General features: G+C 36.8%; 2 protein-coding genes across 2 annotated transcripts; both read right to left on the minus strand.

Moving 5' to 3' along the window:
* On the minus strand, positions 4,662 to 5,749 carry LOC109728664 (dehydration-responsive element-binding protein 1C-like). The gene is made up of 2 exons (XM_020259134.1): positions 5,738 to 5,749; positions 4,662 to 5,276 (listed from the first exon to the last, which is right to left on the minus strand). Exons 1-2 carry the CDS (start codon positions 5,747 to 5,749, stop codon positions 4,662 to 4,664), a joined length of 627 nt encoding a protein of 208 aa, XP_020114723.1.
* LOC109728665 lies at positions 6,797 to 20,285 on the minus strand. Its single transcript, XM_020259136.1, has 5 exons — positions 20,132 to 20,285; positions 17,343 to 17,467; positions 16,636 to 16,835; positions 7,549 to 7,687; positions 6,797 to 7,411 (listed from the first exon to the last, which is right to left on the minus strand). The coding sequence occupies exons 1-5, from the start codon at positions 20,283 to 20,285 to the stop codon at positions 6,797 to 6,799; spliced, it is 1,233 nt and encodes a 410-aa protein (XP_020114725.1).

Genomic DNA, 20,681 nt, shown 5'->3' on the forward strand with positions numbered 1-20,681 from the left:
GCATAATTAAAGGAATAGGGAGAGAGATAGAGTCGAGATTAGTGGGAGTGAGAGAGTTGAGGTTTCAAAAAGAGAGCGGGAGAGAGAGATTAGTGTAGAGAGAAAAAAAGAATTTAAGTTTAGAGAGAGAAAGATAAGGATGGGATGCTTGTTCATTGAAGCCAACAATCTCTTTACCAGCACATACACATATTTGTAAGATGTATAATCGAACTCGTAACCACTAGCTCTGATACCTCTTGTCGGATTGTTCGCACTAATCATTAATTCTAAAAGTTCGAACTGTTAGAAAAATATAATAAATTTATTTAATGTGTATAAAAATAGCCCCCACAGGTTTTGATTATGATTTGGTCTAATCGGTCGGCCTCTCACCACTTTGAACGTAACTCTGCCCCACCTGATCTTCTGCTATTTTAAATGTGACTCGACCCAACTCAGCCTCCTACCATAGGGCATGGTGCTAACCCCTTTATGCCACAAATATATATGGCGGTGCGAACCAAATAATAAAATTTCGTATTATTAATAATTGAATGAGTAGAAATCCAATCCTTAGAAATTCTTTTACCATTGGTAATTTTTCATAACATGAACCAAGCGCATCATTATGTGCATTAGGCTGGATATTTTAGCCCCTTTTTCTTGGAGTTAGTTATACTTGAAGGAACAAATGGCAACTAAGAGGGGGAGTGAATTAGTTGACAACTAAAAACTCAAGTAAAATTAAATCCAGATAAAAATTGCACAACCAAATAAAAGAAGAAAATCAAACTCAGATAACACAGATGATTTATCCTGATTCGGCCCTTCTGCCTACTCCTGTCCGGTTCTTCTTCTCCTCGAGATACCGATTTCACTATCACTTGACCTTTTGAATAGGGTAAGACCAAAGCCACTTACAATCACACAAAACTTGTTTTACAATCTCTCAATAAGTTCACAATTACAAATCAATGAACAATTAGGACTTAGAGAATTTTTCTGAAGTTGTATATAAACAACATCCAAGCCTCCCTTTAAATATACTAGCCATCATTTCAAAAATGGAACAAAAGCATAATTAAATCATAATTGATTTCAATTTGAATTTTAACCATATTTGCAAATGTATTTGAATTAATTTCAAAATAAATTTGAATTTATACCACATTTGCAAAACTCATTTGAAATATTACTATATTGAAAAGCTCATTTGAAATTATACCAAATTTGTAAAATCCTTTTAAATTAATACTACAAATGAAAACTTTTTGAATTCATTCCACATTTGTGAAAGCTTTTGAAATAATACCAAACTTGTAAAATACATTTATATCATATTTCACATTTTCAAATTCATACCATAATAAAATCATGTTTGAATTTATACCATACATAAAATGACTTTCATATCATATTAAAATAATGGCTAATTTGACATTAAGCTCAAATCAAACCCAAAACGCAAGTTGGTTAACTTGACTAGGTTGGCCGGCTCAAATCCGATAAATTGTAAAGAAGTCCTCCAAATTATTGTTGTGGCATTTGCATCCAATTTGGTACAATTTGATATTGCCCGGGCCAATTTGAACAATTTGATTGAATGATTACCTTTGATCAATTCCGGTTCAACTTGAGCCACTTTAAATTCAACTATAACCTGAAATTGCTAAATGACAAATTAAATTCAATATTTATTTGTTATCATCAAAATTTATTATTGGATAAAATCCAACAATAGTATTAGTCTTTAGGTTTTTTTTTAATTTATGATTTTAGTTCTAATCTTCTTTAAGTTTTCACAACTAGATTTATAATTTTATTATTTTAGTTAAGTTCGTATGGTCAAAAATTAAATTAGATCATACAAAAATTACCTCATAGCGAGATTTAAACTAAGGCGGCAAACATTACCTGATGGTAACATAACAAATTTTCTTATACAGTTAACAAAGTTATTGATAATGAAAAATTCATTAAAACAAAATTATTGCAATGCGATGAATTTTTTTCTACTTTTCTAACGTCCTTTGAATTCAAGAAATGCTACAGCCTAGTTCGCATAAAAATAGAAGAGTATAAATTGCCTTATCGGTATTCGAACTTTTACTTCGTGTTATTTTGATTCTTAAACTTTTAATCAAAATTTATGAGATTCTGAGTTTTTGGAACTGATCACTTAAGCTCTTAGTTTAGAATAAAGATTAGTACGTAGTACTTTGTTTATCTATATGTGTATATGTGCACCACAAATTCATCTATACTTTGTTTATTTTATACTTTTAATCTAAATAAATGTCCAATTATTAGGTGTTAAAATGGCAATATCTACTTCTTCCATAACCAGCTGGGAACTGTTAGCGATTCACGCAACAGCATCAATTACTCTACGCTGTACGGAGATGACCAGAGAATGCTATAGGATATTCAAGCAACTTTTACTGAATTAGAGGTTAAGAAGGCGATCTTCTCTAGTGCGTCGGAAAAAGCACCTGAGCCGGACAGATTACCAATGTTGTTCTACCAAAAATACTGGGACCTTCTCAAAAATGATATAATGGCACTGTTCGATGACTTCCACGCGGTATCGGCGTGCGACACCTAAAAAGTATGAACTCTGCACTTTTGATGAGGGGTCTTTGGAATTTCCATACTGCATCGGCACTACCTTGGGTACAGCTCATAAGAGAAAAACACTACAAGCGCTTTCTGCTCTCCTTGAGCAGCAGAATTCCAGCTGGTTGCTCACCACTTTGGAAAAACCTCCTAAAAACCGCTCCACCGTTCTTCACTTCTATTTCCTATTTAACGGCGAACGGGAAAAATACACCTTTCTGGAATGCTCGTTGGTGTTTGGAGTCAACCCTGCAGGCCAGCTTCCCTCATTTATACGCTGCAGCGCACCTCAAGCATGCGTCGGTCAAGACTTGGCTTGCAAAGTACGCGCTACAACTCCATCATGGTTTCGTGTCTCCGCTGATTGAGAAAGGTCAGGATGAGATACAGCGCTTCTCTGACCTTGTAGTTGATTTTCCCCTTTCAAGCGATGTGGACTCGATTGCTTGGAGATGGAACAACGGTAGGAAATTCTCAGTCCACAATGCTTACAACTTCCTCATCTTTGGGGGTGTCATTGATCGAAGGATCTCTCAGCTATGGAAACTGAAAATTCCTCTCAAAATCAAAATTTTCACGTGGCTAGCCTCAAAGAATAGGGTATTAACGGCGGACACTCTGTCCAAGCGTGGCTGGCAGGGGCCGTCGATTTGTGCTCTGTGTCACAGGAATGGAGAAAACCTTGAACACTTACTTTTCGAATGTACGTATGCAAAGTCCCTGTGGAGCATCCTGCTACATGGAATGCCGACCACTATACATCTCTTATTAAATCTACCGGGGGATCTGCCAATTAGATGGAGCAGAGCAAGGAATTCACAGTCAGGTCAGGCAAAGTTACGCCTCGATCACTTCTTCGCAGCGGCGTGTTGGGAGCTTTGGAAGGAAAGAAACTCTCGAATATTCGAAAATCGAGCAGCGGGAAGCGACGAAGTGGGCAACAAAGTGCTATCGTCGGTTAACCTTTGGAATTCTACCCTGAGGGATTAGGGAGACTGGAGGAGTTTGAAGCTTACCCACGTTTCTCCTATTACCTTGTATCTTGTATTTTGTCAACTCTCAAATAAGGGGCTCCCTGTTTAATCAAAAAAAAAAAAATGGCAATATCTTAGTGGGCAATTTGATTGAAATATAAAATAAATGATCGGGGGCGAAAGATATGCGCATTTAATAATGTGAGCTGAAATTGAATTTTCATTAAGCTTTTGACTAGAATTTTTTTTGGCAGCGAATTTATTGCTTCAAATTGGATTCCCTTCATTTAGCTTCATAGTTAGTTAATTCGGATTCGGCAAAAATTCGGTACAGGTATAATTCGGATAAAATTTGTCTTTAAATTTTAAAATTCGTTGAAAAAAACGGCTAAAAAACGGATTCACCAATTATTCGGATACGTGATTTATACGGATATTATACGTTTACCAATTAAAAATTCGGTATCAAAAATTCGGCTATTAAATTAAGTTTTTTTCCTCTCAAGATTTATACTATTAGCATAAATACTCATATTTTTTAAGAATANACATGCACCGGGTGTAAGCAATATTTTCTTTCCAAATTTTAAATAGGGAGACAAAGTGGGATCAAATTAAGGACCCCACATATTGAAGGAATCTTAGAATTACTTTATCCAATAAGATCCCTCTAGTCACCACAACAATATTATTCTATTACATCAATTTATTATCATTAAAAATTAAATTATTATTAAATATATTTTTATTGCAACAATTTGCGCCTTTATAGTAATACAAATTATATTATTTAGTCATTTATTATCACAAAATTTACAGCAACGATTTATAACGATTTTTGCTGGATAAATTAAGAATGAATTTCTAATAATGAGTAGAAAATGGTCTCGGAAGTATATTTAGCATAAACTGAATCGAGTTTTTAAACTCGAAACAATTCTCAGCGACCGAACTAAAAGCTGGCCTAAAGTTCGGTAGCCGATTAATGGTATAATAATAATAATAATAATCAAAGGAAAACAAAAAATTTCCAATTAAGAAAGACGAGTTCTGCTGTATATATGGGGCGATCTCAATATAATTTCAGATTTAGTAGCTCCACAGTGACACCTCACCGCCTCCATCCTCATCGTCCCAATCGCCGTACCCTCCTCCGGCCACCGTCGGCGGCGCCATTACCAGCCCCTCCGCCATGCTCGCGTAGTACACATCCGTCCACTCACCGACGTCGCACGCCGCCGATCCGAACGCATCCGGATCCGACTGCAACAGCAACGGCGCGGACTCATCGGCGGCAGCGGCGGCGGCGGCATCGGCGGTCGACGGCGGGGGAAAGGCCTCAGCAGCCTCGGCTGCAGCGCGGGCGATGTCACGGGGCCCGGAGAAGGAGGAAGGGAGGGAGCGGAGGATTAGAGAGGCGGAATCGGCGAAGTTGAGGGGGGCGGAGGCGCCGCGGAGGGCGAGGGCGGCGGCGTCGTGGGCGCGGGCGGCCATCTCGGGGGTGGGGAAGGTGCCGACCCAAATCCTGGACTTCTTGTTGGGCTCCCGCACCTCGCAGACCCACCGATCCGCTCCCCGCCGCCGCACCCCCTTGTACACCGGGTGCCGCGTCTCCCGGAACTTGGTCCGCCCCGCTGGCCGCTTCGGCGGCGGCGCCGACCACGCCGTCCTGTAGGACCCCGTCTCGCTCATTTTGATCTTCTTCTTCGATCGACTTTACTTTAATTAATTAGAAAGAGAGGAATATATATATATAGAGAGAGAGAGAGAGAAAGAGAAATATATATATAGAAGAGTACTACTGATCAGTGTAGATTCAGTTGTGAAATGGGGGGACATGCATCTTACTTAGGGGGTTTAAATATGGCGGTGGGGATGGGGAGAGAGAGCAGCTGGAGGGAGGCGGGAGGGAATCTGTGCCAGGAATGCGGCGCGGCGTATGGAGTTGGTCGTCCGGACGGCGCCCTGTCAGCTTCCGAGCTGCACCCCCAGTACTTGGTTGCTGTCCTTCTGGAGGAGTGGCCGGGCGGTTTTGGTCAGACTTTGACTCTCTTGATTACGTCAGCAGTAGGCCCGCATGATTGCTCCTCTCCGCTGGACGCACAAATTCTACACGGAACACTCAAATTTCTACCCACAAGGTTGCAGCGGAAGTCTAAAATTACCCTAGGTCTCATGTGCTGTTCGGAGCATGAAAGTCTTATGTATTATTATGATTATTATGAGTATAAAAGTCTTCGTATTTTTAATTTGTATTTTTTGATTAAGCTTTCAAAATTTCTTCGAGTTTCATTCTTAAACATTCTTCTCACGCGAAATACTTACAAATTTTAGAGAAAAAAAGGTAAGAAAAGACGATCGACTCCATTAAAATTAATCTAGCAAATTTAAAATATTTAAAAAATAAATTTTGCGATCTTTTGATATCACTTACCTAACAATCAAAATTTTAAATTTTAAATTTTAAAATTTAAAATTTAAAATTTAAAATTCAAATATAATGAGAGGACTAATATTATTATTTTTTATTTATAATTACCCATTATTTTTCTTATTTCATTTTATCTATTTTTCTTATTTTTAAAAATAATTTAATTTTAATTCAAACGTAAAATTTATCTAATTCTTACTCATAACTAAATTTATACCCNATATATATATATATATATATATATATGTGTGTGTGTGCACCGGGTGTAAGCAATATTTTCTTTCCAAATTTTAAATAGGGAGACAAAGTGGGATCAAATTAAGGACCCCACATATTGAAGGAATCTTAGAATTACTTTATCCAATAAGATCCCTCTAGTCACCACAACAATATTATTCTATTACATTAATTTATTATCATTAAAAATTAAATTATTATTAAATATATTTTTATTGCAACAATTTACGCCTTTATAGTAATACAAATTATATTATTTAGTCATTTATTATCACAAAATTTACAGCAACGATTTATAACGATTTTTGCTGGATAAATTAAGAATGAATTTCTAATAATGAGTAGAAAATGGTCTCAGAAATATATTTAGCATAAACTGAATCGAGTTTTTAAACTCGAAACAATTCTCAGCGACCGAAACAAAAGTTGGCCTAAAGTTCGGTAGCCGATTAATGGTATAATAATAATAATAATAATCAAAGGAAAATAAAAAATTTCCAATTAAGAAAGACGAGTTCTGCTGTATATGTGGGGCGATCTCAATATAATTTCAGATTTAGTAGCTCCACAGTGACACCTCACCGCCTCCATCCTCATCGTCCCAATCGCCGTACCCTCCTCCGGCCACCGTCGGCGGCGCCATTACCAGCCCCTCCGCCATGCTCGCGTAGTACACGTCCGTCCACTCACCGACGTCGCACGCCGCCGATCCGAACGCATCCGGATCCGACTGCAACAGCAACGGCGCGGACTCATCGGCGGCAGCGGCGGCAGCGGCATCGGCGGTCGACGGCGGGGGAAAGGCCTCAGCAGCCTCGGCTGCGGCGCGGGCGATGTCGCGGGGCCCGGAGAAGGAGGAAGGGAGGGAGCGGAGGATTAGAGAGGCGGAATCGGCGAAGTTGAGGGGGGCGGAGGCGCCGCGGAGGGCGAGGGCGGCGGCGTCGTGGGCGCGGGCGGCCATCTCGGGGGTGGGGAAGGTGCCGACCCAAATCCTGGACTTCTTGTTGGGCTCCCGCACCTCGCAGACCCACCGATCCGCTCCCCGCCGCCGCACCCCCTTGTACACCGGGTGCCGCGTCTCCCGGAACTTGGTCCGCCCCGCTGGCCGCTTCGGCGGCGGCGCCGACCACGCCGTCCTGTAGGACCCCGTCTCGCTCATTTTGATCTTCTTCTTCGATCGACTTTACTTTAATTAATTACAAAGAGAGGAATATATATATATATATATAGAGAGAGAGAGAGAGAGAGAAATATATATATAGAAGAGTACTACTGATCAGTGTAGATTCAGTTGTGAAATGGGGGGACATGCATCTTAGGGGGTTTAAATATGGCGGTGGGGTTGGGGAGGGAGAACAGCTGGAGGGAGGCGGGAGGGAATCTGTGCCAGGAATGCGGCGCGGCGTATGGAGTTGGTCGTCCGGACGGCGCCCTGTCAGCTTCCGAGCTGCACCCCCAGTACTTCTGGCTCCGTGGTTGACTTACTCGGTTCCTGTCCTTCTGGAGGAGTGGCCGGGCGGTTTTGGTCAGACTTTGACTCTCTTGATTACGTCAGCAGTGGGTCCGCATGATTGCTCCTCTCCGCTGGACGCACAAATTCTACACGGAACACTCAAATTTCTACCCACAAGGTTGCAGCGGAAGTCTAAAATTAGCCTAGGTCTCCTGTGCTGTTCGGAGCATGAAAGTCTTATGTATTATTATGATTATTATGAGTATAAAAGTCTCCATACTTTTAATTTGTATTTTATGATTAAGCTTTCAAAATTTCTTCGAGTTTCATTCTTGAACATTCTCCTCAAGCGGGATACTTACAAATTTTAGAGAAAAGAAAAGTAAGAAAAGACGATCGACTCCATTAAAATTAATCTAGCGAATTTAAAATATTTAAAAAATAAATTTTACGATTTTTTGATATCACTTACCTAACAATCAAAATTTTAAATTTTAAATTTTAAAATTTAAAAGTTAAAATTTGAAATTTAAAAATTCAAATTCAAATATAATGAGAGGGCTAATATTATTATTTTTTATTTATAATTACCCACTATTTTTCTTATTTTATTTTATCTATTTTTCTTATTTTTAAAAATAATTTAATTTTAATTCAAACGTAAAATTTATCTAATTCTTACTCATAACTAAATTTATACCCATTTTTAGAATAAACAGTTTTTGTTTATATCCTAATCAAATGATACCTTAGAAAATTAAATTTTGATTATACAGCCTTAATGGACAAAATAAAATAAAATAAAATAAAATAAAATAAAATAATATTATGTGTGATGCATATATCGTACGGATACACAAAGTGGAGGTGACAATTTATCTTTGAACCTTCTTTGAGCGGTCGGATGAGAATCCTGGGATCGTTCCGTAATTAGTTGTACGGACAGCACTTGTGCCAATGAAAAAATAGCAACCGCCAGTCACCGCCCATTGGGGAACAGACGCGCCTGCGAGTGGGCCGCCCAACGAACTCGCAACCGTCTGCAGGCACGTGCTCGGAATCTTGTCTTGACGGTTTCCAGAAGGCATTTGCTGGCCGGCTGGGTGGGTTTTAAAAAAGTGGACTGGCGTGAGAAAAGTCGGTTTCGGGCCGCCTCTTATTTTGAGTTAAAAGCGAGGGTGAGATTCCGGTTGGCTGTTGATTGCCTGATTTCTCGGGTCAAACGGCTCGCCCAGAATTCGATGATCTAAAAATAATAATATAATATTTTTTTAGTGGTACATAGTCATACTCGAAATCATGTTTAGATATTGAAGTGGTGACCGACCATCCTTAGAGCAAGTGGCAAAGGACTTGGTGGTTAGTACCCGAGGTTCCAAGTTCGAATTCTAGTTGATTCACATTTCCAGCTAAATTTATTTCTAAATAAAATAAACGAAGCGGATAGCGTGCTACCTATCTCTTTCTCTCAAAAAAAAAGAAAAAGATATTGAACTGGTGTAAAATACTAACTCCTAAGAATAAATTTGTTTAATTGAAGTACGTCTTAGCTCAATCTTTTTTTGAAAGAGAGAAATGTAGCATATTACCTGTTTCGTTTATTTTTTTTTTAAAAATAAATTTAACTGAAAATGTGAAGCAATCAGACTTCAGATTTGAGATCTCGGGTACCAATCGCCAATTTCTTTACCACTTGCACCAGGGAGGGTCGGTGTCCTAGTTCAAAATTTTTGCTCTATTTCATATATGGGATAAAGTGCAACTCTGAATAAATTAATTAAATAAAATTGATTTGATCCAAGTCATAATCTATATTGGATTCCCAAATTTATTAATAGCTAGGTGCTTCTGCTTTCTACAAAAAAAAAAGCTCAGTTTAAGAGTCTATTCTTGTTTTTGGATATGGGAGCCTCGTGGCTCAAAATTTCTTGTAAGAATATTTTAAAGTGTCTGAACCACATTTTTCTATCAATGAACTTTACATCATTTGATCAAATGGATCAATTTGATACTTTTATAACAGTTCAGGGAGCTTAAAGCTTACTTTACAAAAATATAGGCTAAAATAAAACTTTGGTTAAGTGTTGAGAGCTGCTCTTGCGATCAATCCTTAATAGGCTCCTTAACATGAAAATTTGTTGAATTCAATGGTAATTCTATTAACTTTAATACTATTTTCTTAAAGCTAAAAGAATTGTGGATTTTGTTATTGGTTAGTGGTTAAAACTAATGGCGTCGTTAATTTTAACGAATTTTAAATCAAAATAATTAAAAGTTGAGACGATATCAATGAAAAAAATGATACATAGAAAAACAAAAAAGTTATTAAAGGTGTTAACCTAAAAAAAAAGTTAGAGGGGTTAAGGGGTGTATATACAATTTTAAAGGGCTTTGGAATTAACCAAGTTATTTAGGCTCGATCGGCTTAAGTCTTTTTTTTTTTTTTTTTTTTTTTTNAAGCTTGAACATAAATAACTGGACTCAACTTAGTTCTTGAGAAATTGGTCTGGGCCAAATTTGTTTGGAAAAAGAAAATTATCCTTTTTTTTTTTTTTTCGAGAGAGAATTTTATTGCGATTTGAATATGAGTTTAGTAAAACAATATTATTTTTACATAGATATTTGTTTTGAATGTGTAGCCTCAGTCAAAACAGTTTTTTACTATAGATGCCTCGGTGGAATAGTTTTGGCATCCGATGTTGTCTCTGGGTCCAAATCCCGTTTATTTTTTTATTTATTTTGCTATTTTAGACAAGTTTTGTTATCTTTCATTTTTTTACTTTATACCAATCAGATAGAGTTGGGCTAGAATTTTATAGTCCTCATGATTTGGTTAATACTGCTCAAATTTTTATATTCTACTATTTTTCAAGATTTTTCACGTGATTTCTCTAAATAAGGGGTCTATGATTACAATTTGTACTGAATTTGATTAATAACTTTATATATTTTGTGAAGAAAATTCTTCTGTTTCCTATATTCCTATTCATCTTCATTTTGAACACCTAAGCCTCTTTTGATATCTATTAGTAAGCCTCTATTTTTTTTCTTTACTTTTTAATTTAACTTTACCTTTATTTTCTTTTGTTGCTTTTTCTCTTCTCGGAAGCCTTACCTACTTTCATCATGTATGCCTAGTTCATTTTACCTAATGAATAAAGCAGGTAGCTTGCAACCTTTTCTATAAAAAAAAAAAAGTATTTATCTCGAGACCCCTAGGACGGGCGAGTCAGGAGCAGATATGTCCAATAATATCTATATTTTTATTTTTTTAAAATAAAAATTATTGCATAAAATTCGTGCAAGAGATAACTCTGCTTTTAATATACTGTAATTTACCTCACCCTAATTAAGTGATGTCAAAATTAATTACAAGAGAGAAAAGAAGATAAAAGAAATAGCAAAAAGTTAATTACTATAACTTTTTTATCCTCTTATGCAATAATGTAAAAATTGTTAGTAAAATAAATAAAAAAGTAGAATAATTACAATTCAGAAGTCATTGATTTCTTATCAAATAAGTGGTGGTAAAAAACAAAAAAAAAAAAACAAAACAAAAACTAGACTTTAACTCAACTAAAAATTATTATCAATTTGAAAATTACTTAACGCCTAAACAAGAAGATGATAGATCTTTATAGATATGTAAGATAACAATAAAAATAAATATATATCAAAATTCATAATCATAAATAAAATAAAATAACTCAAGAGAAAAAATTCTTCGATTAATCTGCGGAAGCGAGAAGTTCGGCTATGATCTGGAAGTCACGAATCGAACTTGGGTAATTTGGTTTTTCCTCCTATCTCAGACACTCTCTCGTATGGTGTGGAATCGATGGTAATTCTTTACCAGAATGCGCATATGAGAAGGTGGAAGGACCAATACCCTTTTATATAGAGTCCAAATCGACTTCCCATCAAACTCTGATGAGAATTCTATTTAATTTAAATAGATGGGATAGTGATAAAATATACTATATCAAATAATTCTATATCTATTAGAATTGACCTTTATCTATAGTAAATCCATATTTGAATATGATTAATTAGACCACATTTATGAAAATCCTAACAATCTCCCGCTTGGCTTATATTAATCATACTTTATGAATGGATTTTCGATGCTTCAAACTTTATTACATATTATTGAAACTTTATAGTCAAATAGCTCAGAACTCGCTTAATCTTTAGCTCAAAATAAAAGACTACAATGATAGGAATTATGGCGGTCCACATTTTCATATTAAAAATTTTCTTCCATAATTAGACTAAATTACATAAAACCCCCCCGTCAAAACCCGATTTTTCACTTTTCCCCCCTGTCATTTAAAAACCTGCACTTTGCCCCTTTGTAAAATAAAAAATATTCACAGGAAGGGTACGGTGTGTACTGTGATGATAAAATGACCATTTTGCCCCTTACCATTTTCGTCTCCTCCCTCATTTTTCTCAACAGCAGCCTGAATCAGCCGCGGTTCACACCTCAATCGGTTGCGGTTTCTCTCCATTTTCTTCTCCACCTGCTCCCCTCTCCTCCTGCACCCTCGTCGCTCCTCAATTTCGGCAACAGTAGTGTGGAAATCGAGGTAGAGGTGGATGGAGAGGTGGGTAACGGCAACGAGGGCGTAGGCGAGGCGGCGGAGGAGGGCGAAGAGGTGTTTGTGGGCGCGGACGGGGATGTGGGCGAGGGCGAAGCAGTGGAGAAGGGCGAGGCGGCGAGACGGAGGAAGGCGAAGCAACAAGAAAGAGGGCGGAGGGGTATTTTTGGTATAAAAACATATTTTATAACTGAACCTCAACGAATCACTAACGGTAGGAGGCAAAGTGCACATTTTGAATTTTACAAGGGGGCAAAGTGTAGGTTTTTAAATGACAGGGGGGGAAGTGAAAAATCGCTTTTTGACAGGGGGTTTTCTGTAATTTAGCCTAATTACTATATTATTTTCATCTCCTAGCCGAGTACTTTATATGGCACAACTTTATAAATGAACTTAAAACTATGGGCGTGTTTGGTTCGAAGTCGGAATCGGAATCAAAATAAGCTGGAATCGGAATCGAAATGACTCATTACAGAATTCTGTTTGGTTCATCACCTGAATCGGAATCGGAATAAATTATTCTCATTGTCGGTGTTTGGTTCAGGTAAATATAAAAAACGTAATCAGATTAATATATTAACTTTATCTTTATAATATATTAATTTAAATTCAAATTAAAAATTAAATATTAAAATTTTATATCAAAATTTTGAAATGATGTCAAAATTTTAAATCTATTCTTTTTAAAAAATTAAACTTTGAAGTTGAGTAGATAATTCGAAATATAAAACTAAATTTCGATTTATTCAAATTCAAACTTAAAAATTACAATTTAAATTTTAATTTGAATCCATAAATTTAATTTAAGTTTTAAATAAAATTTGAATAAAACTTTATATAAATTAAAATTTAATTTAAATTCAAATTCATAAGTTAGATTCGAAATACTTGATTAAATTTTAATTTTTAATTCAAGTTCAAATTAAAATTTAAAATTTAAAATTTAATTTCTAAATTTAAACACATATTTTAATTAAAAAAGTTGAAAAAATAAATTTAATCCGAATTAATATCCATTCCGTCTGGATTCAACTTCCAATCCGGCCTCCTAGGCCGGATTGAAAAAAAGGGTGATTGGGGGATTCCCATTCCACTCGGGAATCGGAATCGGAATGGGACTTCCGCGTACCAAACACCCACAAACGGATTCACCCATTCCGATTCCGATTCCAGGGTGAAAAAAAAAGCGAACCAAACACGCCCTATATGTCCATTTATTAACAGACAAAACTTTATGTCTATTAAATAATCCAACACAACTGCATTAAACTTTAACTTTATTAAAAAGATAGAATATTATAATCTTATACATCAAAAGAACTAATCAAACCCATACTTTTAACATGATTTGCATATGACCCAGGTGCCAGCCCCTTGGTCATTGGGTCTGCAGTCATACACTTGGTACTGATGTATTCAATTGTAATATAACATTCCTCTATCTTCCCTGACACAACAAGATATTTAGTATCTAAGTGTTTATACCGTAATATACTGAACTTCTGCAATTATAAAGTTTTGGTGGGAACTAGCTTAAAAAGCTATTAAATAAGTTCCAGTGATGTTTGGAGAGCATTCGAGTGTTTTCGGCGCAAAATGGACTCGAAAACGAACTTGGAAAGCTGAAATCTGCCTAAGTTGTAGAATTTGTGTTGAGTACCGATACTGGGATTCTGAGTATCGGTACGCAATACAAAATGTGGAATTCGAGCTCTCGGGTTCTGAGGAACCGAGCTCGGGTACTGGTACTGGATTTGTATTGGGTATTGGTACTGAAAAATCGAGTACCGATACGCAGTAGAAAACTAAGAATATTAGCTCTCGGGTTTTGAGGTACTGAGACGGGGTACCGGTATTGGATGGCCGGGTACCGGTACGGGAACCCTAGTACCGATACTCAGCCTTCCAGAATGCTGATTTTGAGAGGCAAAATTGTAATTTCACTGGGGGCTTATATTAAGGGGTTCCCAACCCCTACCCTCAGCCGAACACACACACGCACACTGTTAGAGAGAGAGAGGAGTTCATCTCCCTCACTCTCTTCTTCCTCCTCTCCAACTCGGCGATCTTGGTGGAGATCGAGCTCGGGAAGCTTGGAGGAGTGGAAGATCGAACTCTCGGGTGCTTGGTGGCTCGGAATGCTTCCGACTCGAGGTTCGTTTTCGGATTATGAGATTAGGGTTTTGTGTTTGATCCTTGAATTTAGGATTTTGGTAAACCCTAGGTAAATCTAGACGGCAAATAGTGGGATTTACCATGAGATTTGGATTTCTTCTCTAGTTTTGGAAAAACCCTAGGTTGAAAGAGGGGTTTGTTAGTGGAGGGCTTACAAATTGTTTTAACCCTTTAGAACCTTAATTGAGGGTTATGAAATCATGTGAGGCCACTTGATTTCAAAAGTAGAAATCGTTTAGTGGTTCGAAAGTGGTAATGTATAGACCTCTTTTATAGGGCAATGAAAGCTTGGGAGCAAGCTTGGAGATCCAAGAGGTTGGCCTAATTGCAAGTGTCTACAAGCAATTAGGAAGCTTGTGAGGTGGGTTGTGCTTCACCGAAGTGACTAGGTCGCTTCCATGTCAAAAGAGTAAAGTATGGTTTATTGATGCATGCATGTAATAATAGATTAATTGGTTAAATGAGTAGGCATAGATTGTATGCTACTTAGGGTACATAATCTATCATTGGACAAGAACATAGGCATGTGGAACATATAGGATATATGTGTATGCCTAGGTATGGTTGTTAAACACAGGTCGATGAACTCAACTGAGTTTTTTTTTTATAGAAAACAACATGATTTTTTTATAGAAAACAACTGAGGTTTTACCTACCTGCCTCTACGTGGAGTTCAACTGAGGTTTTTTTTTTTTTTTTTTTTTTTTTTTTTTTTTTTTATAGAAAACAACATGATTGGACATTGAACCTAGTGTCATTGAACATAGGTTGGACATTGAACTAGTGTCATTGAACATAGGTTGGACATTGAACTTAGAGTCAAATAAACCTAGGTAGGAAGGGACATTGGATCTAGTGTTGTAGAGTTTAGGTTATAAAACATAGTGGTAGGATGACCACTAGGATACAAATGACTTGAACCTAGAAAGGTTGACAACATAGGGTATGTAATGAACCCTTGAGACTTGGGAAGTGGATTCCGGAATCCCTAGGATTGGTGGCTACGAGTATGTGTTGTTCTCCTCGCTCAGCAGCGGATTATACTTGTGGGTATGTGTGGTTCTCCTCGCCCGGCAAGTGAATCATAACTGCGGGTATGTATGGTTCTTCTCACCCGGCAGTGATCCAACGGGTATGTGTGGTTCTCCTCGCCCGATAGGCGACTTATGGTCAAGGGTATGTTGGTTTTTTCTCGCCCGACGGATAATCTATAGTCAAGTGGATTTAAAGCTAAGGCGTATGTGAGACGTCCTTCACCTCAAGCCTGGACAATGAGCGGTAGTCCGCTGGTAATTGACTCAAGAACGAGTCGAGTGGTATAGTTTGGCTAAAATAAATGAACCTTACAAGTGGATTGTAAACGATATGAATAGCGAAATAGAAAGTAGAAATGGTAGCTCTACTTGCATTGGTTGCATTATTGCATTTGTGAGGCATAAGCATGATTTTATTATCTGCATAAAAATTATATGTTTAATTATTGAACTAACTTGCTTATGATGCCTCCTTTGGACCTGGTGGGTTGAGCTCTTCCCTTGATTGGCCGTACCCACTGGAAATTATGTTTATAGTTCTCACCCCCATTTTTACAGGTCCTCACGTAAGCGGCGCGGCGACGCGATGAAAGGGTGTAGCTCGGTAGATAGTACCTTACCACTTGAGACCAGAGATAGAAGTACCCTGAGTCGGCATAGCTTAGGGTGTAGAAAAGAATGAAACAAATTGTACTAAAGTTGACTGTATTTGGAAGCAAAATGAATGCAATGTAATGTGAATGCTTGTAGTAGCTTAGTAATTTATGTTTGATGCCTTCCTTATGCAATCAGTGTATGAATTCTGTTCCTGTTTGGAACCACTTGAATTGTACTGTTTGCGACGCCTAGGACGTATAGGGGAGACTGTGTCCGTTCAACGGTTTGTCGACGTGTCCGAATCCAACCAAAGTGGTGCGTCTCGGGGCGTGACAGCTAAACTATCAAGAAAATCTTTATTGGACGAGCAATGGAGTCCACAATTCTTAAGTCTGTGATAAAATTCCTAAGTCAAATAGCCTGTGATGTGGTTTTGTAACATGCAATGTACTCAGCAGCCATGGTCGAAGAAGTAGTAACACTTTGTTTGCTGCTCTTTTATGATATCGCTCCACCAGCAAGTAGAAAAATATACCCAGTCGTAGACTTTCTAGTATCTGGGCATCCAGTAAAATCGGAGTCCGAGTACCCGATCAGCTCCAAGTGATTTGATCTCTTGTATATCAGCATATGATTCAAAGTTCCCTTCAAATACCTCATAACCTTCTTAGCAGCCTTCCAATACTCCCTACCAAGTAATCCAACGGCAAAAGCAATATTCAGACATGTGCACGTCTGTGCATACATAAGACTACCAACTTAAGAGGCATAGTATATGTTTTTCATATGTTCAATTTCTAATTGGTTCTTGGGACACTAAAAAGCATTAAGCTTATCCCCCTTCTGGATAGGAGCAATATTGGGCTTATAATTATACATTTCAAAATTTTTCAAAACTTTCTTAATGTAGGCCTCTTGAGATAGACCGAGTAAATCTTTATAACTATCCCTTTTGATTTCAATACCAAGAATATATGAGGCATCACCTAAATCTTTCATTTCAAAATTTTGAAAAAGAAATTCTTTAGTGTTATGCAATAATCTAAGATCATTACTGGCAAGCAAAATATCATCAACATGAAGGACTAAGAAAATTATTTTACTTCCACTAACCTTTAGATAAATACATTGATTAACAATATTTTTCATAAAACCAAAGGTCAAAATGATTTGTTTAAACTTTAAATACTATTGCCGGGAGGCCTGCTTTAGCCCATGTATTGATTTCTTTAATTTACATACCAAGTGCTTCTTTCCCTTTTGTGAGAATCCTTCATGCTGATTCATATACACCTCTTCATAGAGATCCCCATTTACAAAAGCTATTTTAATATCCATATGGTGTAGCTCGTGATCGAAATGAGCAACTAGAGCCATAATAATATGAAAAGATTCATTTCTGGATACCAGAGAGAAAGTCTCTTTATAGTCACTGTCTTTTTTCTGAATAAATTCTTTTGCCACAAAACGAGACTTATATCTCTTTATGTTACCTTTAGAGTCTCATTTAGTTTTATAAACCTATTTGCAACCTATAGGTTTAACTCCTATAGGTAACTCAACAAGATCCCATACTTTATTGTGGTTTATGGATTCAATCTCATCTTTCATGACATTATACCATTCCGTAGAATTTCTACTATTTATGGCTTGGGAAAAACTAAAAGGATCATCTAGGTTTTGGCCATTCTCATAAAGATAGATAATACAATCACTGGATACAGCTGGTCTTCTCTGTCTTGAGGATCTTCTTAAATCTATCTGATTATTCACTTATATACTTTGATGTGGATTATCCACTTGTACATCTTGATGTGAATTATCCACTTGTACATCTTAATATGAATTATCAATGATAGGTTCACAATCGTTTTGTGGTTCCAAAACAACTTGTTGTTCTACTAGAACAGGAACCATCAAATCGTGAGGGACAATAGTGGGTTTGTCATGTACAGAATCTGAATGCTCTTGAATTTCCTCAAATTCAATGAATCAAGGTTCAGAACTCCCACTAATTGTATCATCCTCAATAAACCATGCTATTCTAATTTCTGCAATCTTTATAGGAAGCGATGGACAGTAAAACTTATACCCTTTGGACCTTTCTGAATAACCAATAAAATATCTTGATATGATTCCAGAATCAAATTTTTTTATTTCTGGATCATATAATTTGGCCTCAGCTTAACAATCCTATGTGTGAAAATATTTTAAACTGGGTTTTCTACCTGCCCAAAGCTCAAAAGGAGTCTTAGTGACAGCTTTAGTAGGAACCCAATTAAGTATATATAGGACAGTTTTGAGTGCCTCACCCCACAATGATATCGGAAGGGTAAAATTACTGATCATGCTCCTGAGCATATCAATTAATGTGCGGTTCTTTCTTTCAGCAACATCATTCTGATAAGGTGTCCCTCGCATAATGTACTATGGAACAATTCCGCACTGCTCCAGAAACTTAGCAAAAGGCCCAAGAATTTGGCCTTTATCTATTTGTCTACCAAAATATCCATCACTCCTATCTGATCTGATTACTTTTATCCTTTTCTTGAGTTGATTCTCTACTTCAGCCTTATATGCCTTAAAGGCATCTAATACTTCAGATTTTTCTTTAAGCTAATAGAGATAGCCTATCGAGAGTAGTCATCAGTAAATGTGATAAAATATTTATGGCCAGTAATTGAGAGAGAAAGAGATCCGCATATATTGGTACGAATCAACTCTAATATTCCATCACATCTTTTAACACCTTTAGAGAAGGTTTTGGTCTGCTTTTCCTTTATGCAGTCCACACACGTTCCAAAGTCAGAGAAGTAGAGATTATCTAAAATGTCTTCTCTAATTAACCTTTGGATTCTCTATTTCGAGATGTGTCCCAACCTCTTATGCCATAATATGGATAACCTTTCATTATTAATGCCATATTTTGATTCAACAATTTCATGCATGGTAAGAAGGATTTCACTATATGAATGATCTAAAGATACTTTATATAGATTATTTTTCAAAACACCATAGCCAACTATCTGAGATTTATAGGATAAAGAAAAATCTTTATTATCAAAACTGAAACTATATCCCAAACCAATAAGTTTCGAAATAGAAATTAAATTCTTGGAAAAATTTGGAACATAAAATGTATCTTCTAAATCCAAAATATGACCAGTAGAAAGAACTAATCTAAATGTTCCTATAAATTCTACTTTAGTTGGATTTTCTTCAGCTGTATAGATGTGGCTTCATCTTTACTGGGTTTTCTGCGGTTCCGAAATTCCTGCACAGAATTTGCCACGTGGCATGTGGCACCAGAGTCAATCCACCAAGTATTAGATGGAACAGTAACTAAATGCAACTTATGCATCAAAACAAAAAACTTACTCTTCTTCTGGAGCCATTTCTGATGCAGTCTTTTTTTATATGGCCCTTTTTCTTACAAAAGAAGCACTTGGGAGTCCAATTACTTAATTGACCTTGTGAACTAGATGGAACTTCCTTATTCTTTCCTTTTGAGTCATTCTTGCCCTTACCATTCTTAGCACGCTTTATTTGTCTCTTTTGAGAAACAAAATTAACTGTATTTTGTTTCTCTTGCATTAATCTGCCTTCCTCTTGCATACACATGATCAACAATTCATTAATTGACCATTTATCTTTATGTGTGTTATAAGATATCTGAAATGGTCCATATTCAGATTGCAAAGAGTTCAAAATATAGTGCACTAAGAATGAATTACAGATGGTTACTTCAAGTACAATGAGCTAAGCTGCAATATCTAGTATTTCCATAATATGCTCGCGAATCGAGCCATTTCCAGAGTGCTTCATGGAAAACAGTTTATTCATTAGGGTGCTCGCCCAAGCTTTACTGAAGCGTACAAACTGTTGCTCCACAGAATTCAAGAAATTGCGGGCTGTCTTACATTCTGGAATTGAATTCCGAATGTTTTTACTGGCACGCGCTTTCATCAGCATTAAACTAAGCTAATTAGAGCACTCCTACTTTTCTGAAAATGCTGTTTGGGTTGGCGTACTTTTATCTGTAAGAGGAGCAAGTTTATTCTCTCTTAAAGCCAAATCAAGGTCCATACACCCTAATGTAAGCATGATCTGTTCTTTCCACTCCGAGTAATTAGAGCCATTAAGCGCAGGAACAGAATCACCAATAGGAACAAAGGATGAAGTCATAGCTGAAATGTAAAATAAAATGCATGTTTTATCAATAAAATACCACATCCAAAAATTGCCACACAAAAATTTGAAAATACACTTTATATGACATCACAATACCTCCTTTGGGAGCAGAATTATAAGCATAAGTATTTTTCATTCTTTATGCATATGCTTTATATGACATCATAACCCTCCTTTGGGAGCAGAGTTATGACCATAAATATACAATCTCTTTATCAGAGATTAATTTAAACTTTCTGTAGGTCGTGTTAATTTCAAGTTTTTCATATAAAAAAGGGATAATTGCATATATACCCCTTATACGCTCGGATATATCCGATCTACCCCTGCTTTTTTTTTTCTTTCTAAAATGCCCTTCATATGTTCCACCGTTATTCTAAAATATCCCTG

The sequence above is a fragment of the Ananas comosus genome, linkage group 24, assembly GCF_001540865.1.
Source record: "Ananas comosus cultivar F153 linkage group 24, ASM154086v1, whole genome shotgun sequence".
Lineage (NCBI taxonomy): Eukaryota > Viridiplantae > Streptophyta > Magnoliopsida > Poales > Bromeliaceae > Ananas > Ananas comosus.

What these genes read in the sequence shown, in the direction of transcription:
- LOC109728665 (XM_020259136.1), bottom strand. Translation starts at nt 20,285, where the DNA reads ATGACTTCATCCTTTGTTCCTATTGGTGATTCTGTTCCTGCGCTTAAT. An exon ending in TGCTCCTCTTACAGATAAAA is followed by an intron (nt 17,468 to 20,131) that starts GTACGCCAACCC and finishes TTATGGCTCTAG; the next exon opens with TTGCTCATTTCGATCACGAG. An exon ending in ACTAGAAAGTCTACGACTGG is followed by an intron (nt 7,688 to 16,635) that starts GTATATTTTTCT and finishes CTGGGGGTGCAG; the next exon opens with CTCGGAAGCTGACAGGGCGC.